Source organism: Lipotes vexillifer, unplaced genomic scaffold (assembly GCF_000442215.2).
Source record: "Lipotes vexillifer unplaced genomic scaffold, Lipotes_vexillifer_v1.1 scaffold395, whole genome shotgun sequence".
NCBI lineage: Eukaryota > Metazoa > Chordata > Mammalia > Artiodactyla > Lipotidae > Lipotes > Lipotes vexillifer.
The window spans coordinates 8791995-8798286 of NW_006797390.1; the positions used below are offsets into that span (position 1 = coordinate 8791995).

The 6292-nt window shown below is 60.6% G+C and overlaps 1 protein-coding gene across 2 annotated transcripts in view; it reads left to right on the top strand.

Moving 5' to 3' along the window:
- The window catches only part of CACNA1C (calcium voltage-gated channel subunit alpha1 C), a 435574-nt gene that overhangs the window by 350502 nt on the left and 78780 nt on the right, over positions 1 to 6292 (top strand). For both annotated transcript variants that reach the window (XM_007469483.1, XM_007469484.1), the window contains exons 13-17: positions 5 to 212; positions 1082 to 1202; positions 2513 to 2627; positions 3315 to 3432; positions 3716 to 3785. In XM_007469483.1, coding sequence (XP_007469545.1) covers positions 5 to 212; positions 1082 to 1202; positions 2513 to 2627; positions 3315 to 3432; positions 3716 to 3785 — 632 coding nt within the window. The remainder of the gene's footprint in view (positions 1 to 4; positions 213 to 1081; positions 1203 to 2512; positions 2628 to 3314; positions 3433 to 3715; positions 3786 to 6292) is intronic.

Below are 6292 nucleotides of genomic sequence, written 5' to 3' on the forward strand. Positions count from 1 at the left end.
CCAGGTACTGGAACTCCCTGGGCAACCTGGTGGCTTCCCTGCTGAACTCTGTGCGCTCCATCGCCTCCCTGCTTCTGCTGCTGTTTCTTTTCATCATCATCTTCTCCCTCCTGGGCATGCAGCTCTTCGGGGGGAAGTTCAACTTTGATGAGATGCAGACCCGGAGGAGCACGTTCGATAACTTCCCCCAGTCCCTCCTCACCGTGTTTCAGGTATGGACTCTTCTCTGCCGGGACTGTGCTCTGTGGGGAGGGCCAGGGGCCCGGGGGCGGGGGAGGAAGGAGCTTCCCGCCCACTCCCACGGGGCAGCCAGAGCCAGAACAGGTCGGCCACAGGAGCCCAGGACAGTCTGTAGCTCTCCTACCCCGACCCCCAGGAAATTGCGCTGTTGGATGGACCACTGGGGGAAAAAAAAGATCCAGTTAAGCGGCTTAAAAACTGTTTCTTAGCCGTGGAAACCTTTATGCAAATACATTCTACATGGAAGCCCAAAATATCAACAAAGGAAAGTGGACGGCCCTTGCTGGGGAGGGGAGGGGGACGGGACTCTCCCCTACGCTTCACGCTTGCCCCCAGAAAAATACGACTACCATCGAATTTGAGACTTCACGGATATGTGGGCTTAGGGCCAAGCTAAAGTAGCACTTAAGTTTAAAAGTAGATCGATTTACAGATTAAACTGGGTAATATGTGGATTGGCCAAAATCTTAAAGATGGTACCCAGAGTCCTCACGTTTGGACAAAAGCGGGGGACCTGTGGCCCCTTAGTGAACACGCTCCCCCTGACGACTTAACCCGAGGGTCAGCCACCGAGCACTGTCTCTGGGGGTAGGAGGCATTTTGCCCAGGAAGCTCTCCTAGTCAATCAGATGATTTGTGCCGGTGGCCACGCACTCTGTCTGAGGGCTGGACTTGCGGGGGTCACAGCTCAGAGCCCTGGGAGGAGGACAGCGGGGCAGGAGGCGGGGGAGGAAGAGACAGATGTGAGACGTTTGTGTCTCGCAGGGGGATGGGCAGGGGAGTTTCGGGTTTGCTGCTGGTCTAACGCTGTGTCCCTTATTGGTGGGACTGTGTCATTCAGATCCTGACCGGGGAGGACTGGAATTCGGTGATGTATGATGGGATCATGGCTTATGGCGGCCCCTCTTTTCCAGGGATGTTGGTCTGTATTTACTTCATCATCCTCTTCATCTGTGGAAATTGTATCCTTTGCTCCTGCCTCCCCCCACCCCGCCCCCACTGCCCCAGCTCTCAGCCTACAGCTCCATGCCAATAGGTGTGCCCCACGGGTCCTGACCTGGGGGGGGACCCAGGGCCCTCCCCCCAGGGGAAGCAGGGAAGGGCAGGCTTGGGAGAATATGTCCAGCCCAGACCAGCTCAGTGGTGCAGGTGTCTGGGTGGGAGCCCAGAGCCTGGGGCCGGGGGTGGGGGACGCGAGTCGTCCCCCAGCCTCCAATTCCAGGAGCACATCCTCGCCGCCGTCCCGACGAGCAGCCACCCCCCCACCCCCGGTGTTGTGCTTGCAACCACTCACTCGGACCCCGATGTGCGCACTGGCTGCCCCAGCCCAGGGCCCCTGCCCGGGGAGGACAGAGCCTCCGCCCCAGAAGTGACATTCACCTGTCGCCCTGCTCTCGGGCCAGGGTCCCTCCCTCTGAAGCCACTCTGCGGGATGTTAGCCGCAGGCAGAGTGGACAGGCCACGGGCAGGTTCCTGGGTCCCGGGCTGCTGGCACCCCTCTTCCCGTCCTGTCCCTGCGGGTTGTGTGCACAGGGGCTCGGAAAGTAAATCACAGAAGATCTGGACACAGAGGCCAGCGGGCGGCCTCGGGCACACCCAAGGCTGCCCACCTAGCGTCCTGGGAACGGGGTGGAAATAGCAGTGCCTCTGACCTAACGGGCCGGGTGAGGCTGAACAAGATGACGCACGCCCAGCTCCTGTCCTTGCGGGGCCGCGGCCCTCGCTCCCCATGTGAGCCGGAGCCCTCCGGGGCCTGGGGTGGAAGGCGGACCTGACCAGCGTTAACCTCTCGGCTGGACGGGCTCTGATCCAGTTCTCTGACCCACCGTGCCGGCGTCCGAGTCTGGGGTGGGGGGAGAAGAAAGGGCAAACTCCGCTCCAGTTAGGAGCTCGGCGGACCCTCCCAGGGCCTCTGTCTGAACACGGTCACGGCGGGAGGGGCAGGGCGAGCGGGCACCTCCTGGCAGCGGTAACGGCCACTCTGCACCCCGTCCCGCTGCAGCGCCGCTTACGGTGTCAGTCACGGGCGGCCATCTCGAAACCGACAGCTGAAGAGCGGGGCCCGGCTGCCGGCCACCCCGGCCCCGGCCCAGCCTGCCGGCGGGCCTGCCCTCCACCCCTCAGAAAACCCCGGGAAGCTAGCGGGGTGATGGGGCTCGGGGTCCCTCCCCGGGGGGAGCTCCGCGCCCGCGTGTCCTGCCCCCTCCCGCCCCCCTGCCCACCCACAACCCCAAGTCCAAGGGTCATTTTCTTTAAGAATGGGCACAAACAGATATCCTACTGAATGTGTTCTTGGCCATTGCCGTGGACAACCTGGCTGACGCCGAGAGCCTCACCTCGGCCCAGAAGGAGGAGGAAGAGGAGAAGGAGAGGAAGAAACTGGCCAGGTAACCCCGCCCCCGTCCAGGAGGGACGCCCCGCCCCGCCGGGCCGGCCCCGCCCTCGGCGCCCGGGAGACGCTCCGCCCCGCCGGGCCGGCCCCGCCCTCGGCGCCCGGGAGACGCTCCGCCCCCCCCGGGCCGGCCCTCCTGGACGGGGGCGGGTTGGGGGCCCTCTGTGTGAGTTGAGCCTCTCCCCTAATTCCTGGGCATTGCTCTAAGCGGGCACCACCGTGAATTACATCTCTGGGAAGGTGCTGTGTTGCCCCACCTGTCCAGGAAGGTGGCGGGTTCTCTATTGAGAAGGGAGGTCATGAGAGGTGGTGGGAGTAGAGGGGAGGGCGGGGGGCGGCAGCCGCTCATGGGAGAGGTCCAGCTCCAGCTGAAGAGCCATGAGAAGACAAGCCAGGGCCCCACTCTGTCTTCGTCCTTGTCTACGTGGACTGTCACGGGCCACACCTCTGCTGAGTACTGAGCAGGGTTCTCCAGGAACCTTCCCCCGGGTTAGACGGGGACTGAGCCTCTGAGAAGCTGGACCCTTCAACTGAATGCCGGACAGAGCCGGGTGGGGACAGAGCCGGGCAGGGCCCAGCGCCCCTGTGATTGAGCCGCATGGCATGGGCCCCAACAGGCCACGGGGCAGCTCCCTATCAATCTGGTCACATCCCTTTCCTTTCCCTCCTGCTGACCGGCCAGGACTGCCAGCCCCCAGAAGAGACAAGAGGCGGTGGAGAAGCCGGCCGTGGAGGAGACCGAGGAGAAAATCGAGCTGAAATCCATCACTGCGGATGGAGGGTCCCCTCCTGCCACCAAGGTGAGGGGCCGAGGCCCAGGGGAGGAGGACACGGTCCTCCCGGGCCAGACACCAGGGGAGGGCGGGGAAGAAGGGGCTGGGGAGGGTGGACAGCAGAGCTGGGCGCAGAGAGAAGGAAGGCCAGCCTTCCGCTGGTGTCCTGAGGGATGCGCGCAAAGGAAAAAGGATGTGTTTCTGAGTCGACAGCTCAGCCCAGACTAGGGGGCAATTTCAAGGCTACCCGAAGCCTCTAAAGCTGTGGACCTTGTCTAACTGGACCCTCCTTCTCTCCTTGGCTGCCTAGATCAACATGGACGACCTCCAGCCCAACGAGAATGAAGACAAGAGTTCCTACCCCAACCTGGAAACCACAGGTACCAGCCCACAGCCTGGCCTGGGGGTGGGGGGTCTGGGGGTGGACACCCAACTGTAAAGCCACGTGCAGGTCCCCGATCCCCCCGACTCGGCTGCAGCACTGCCGATTATCCTCTGGAGGGCAGGGTACTTTGCTCCTGTTTCCTCATTATGACAACAGAAGACTGAACGCATCGTGTTTGAGCGATGCCTTTGGGTCTTTTGGAAGCTGGATTCCATATACATTTAAGGTTTATTATAGCCTATGTTGCAAAATCATTATTAAGCTACATAACTTATTAGGATAACATATGTCACAGCATCTTGCTCCCTTAATAATAAATCCCAAATCTGTCCTGTCCTCACCCGGAAGCTGGTGCTGAGCACAGCGCGGCCACCGCCACTCGCTGCTCTGCAGGATGCGTTCAGAGCTCCGCCGCCGTCTTGGTCCGTAAACTGGCAGGCAGGCCCCCTGGAGAGGGTTTCACATCAGGAGCCCATCATCCCCCCCTCAGGAGCCACTTCCCTGCATCAGGAGACCACGCCCTGTGTGAGCCCTGACCTGCCCTCCTTCCACAGAGGATTGCAGATGTTATCACGAGCTTCAAGCTCAAAGTCACGACACACCGTCAAGGCACCGTGGGTCTCGCTGACACCCCTCCCCGCACAGGTTGGGCTGTGTCGGGTCACAGCCCTGTCGGGAGCCTGAAAACCTGCGTTCGTGACCACGCCCAGCCTCCTTTTCCCTTTCCCTCCGCAGTCTGTCTGCTGGGAAAGAGGATTTGGCTTCCTGGGGCTCGGACAGAAAGGAGGGAGGAAGGGTGTCCGTGTGCCGGGCACCAAACCTTTTGAAGCCTTAAAGCCCTTCTGGGTGGAAACTATTATAGAATTTCAAAGGCAGACCAGAAATATCCACCGAATGCAGCGGGCGGGTCTGGTCTTGATCCTAAATGTGAGCAAATAAACTTTCCGATGACATTTTTGAGGCAATGGGGGGAAACTGAATATGGACGGGAGCCAACTGATTCGGGGTAGGTTTTGTTAATCGCGGGACCCCCTGCGGGAGGCGCCTGTTTCTAGTCCCCGCAAAGCAGCCCCGCTGCCCAGCGGTGGCCTTTCAGGCCTCCCCTCCTGGTTCAATCTCCAAAGCTCGCAGGTTGGTTGGAGCCTCCCAGCTTTGTATACACTACATTTTAGAAACATCACCTCACCCAGGAAGGAAAGCTTTGTGCCAAGATGGTGCTTTTATCTAATTGATTCATTTACTTGAGTGAACATACAGATGTGCTTAAGAGTCACTAAGGGCTGAAAATTAATAAGTACACATGAAAAGGAAATGTGATGACACCAGGGAGTGTGTGGCTCAGTCCAGACGCTGTGGGAGAGGCCTGGGCTGCTGCAGGGGCTCCAGGAGAGAGCAGTGCGGGGAGGTGGGGCGGCGGGGGGCGTCACGGAGCAGGTGGTCCCCACTGGGTCTGCAGTCGGGGAGTTGGAGAGGAAAGAAGTTACTTCGGGACCATCCTGTTTTCATGGCCACAGAGCTGGACAAAACCAGGGGGATGTCCATTCATTGATTCAATAACTGCTTATAAAGCACCTACTGTGTGCCAGGCCCTGGACCATGGGGGACAGAGAATGCCACTGCTCTCGGGGGCCCCCATTGTAGTGGGAGGCAGACAAGGAGCAAGAAAGCAAACCAACCAGAAAGGAAACATCAGGAAGATCATAAAACCAAGGGCCCTATTAGAGGTACCAAGTGGGTGGGGCTGCCCTGGCTGCGTGGTCACTAGGGCCCCTTTGAGAATGTGACCTCTGGGCTGAACCCTGAGTCAGAGGAACCAGGCGTGTGGAGGTGATTGAGGGAAGAGCTTTCTAGGTGGAGGGACCAGCAAGCGCAGAACCTCGGGCAGTCGCACCTGTGTGCAGTGGGGCCAGAGCAGGCAAAGGGCCGGGGCCGGGGCAGGGGCAGGTGGGACGGCCCCCAAGGCCACGCAGAGGGATGGGTCCCGGCTGGTGCTGGGGGGACCACAGGAGGTTCTCAGCCCACGTCTGACTTACCTTGCAAAAGACTTGCTCTGGCTGTGGTGTAAAAACAGAGTGGGACAGGGCAGTGGGGATGCTCATGAAGCAGAGTCCAGGCAGGATGATGGCAGCAGGGCAGGGGACCAGCTGGACACGTAGAGGGGGCAGACAGGGCAGGGGACCAGCTGGACACAGAGAAGCTGGAGAGGCGGGAGGGTGAAGGGTGGCTCTGAGGGCCGAGTTGAGCCAGTTAAGAGAAGGTATCAGCGCGGGGAGTGCGTGCCAGCCTTGCTCTGCAGGTTGGCCTTTTAGGGCGGCCGGACTCGGGGGCTGCACGGAGGCCTGGATGCTCCTTGACGGCAAGGCCATGGCTTTGCGTCCAGTGCGCTGTGGGCCCAAGGTGTCAGAAACAGTATTTTGACTTGAACCGGCCATGAGCAGAATCACAGCGGTGAGCGTGGGGCCCCGGGCAGCAAGGCCCAAGGGTGGGCGTTTAGCTCTGCCC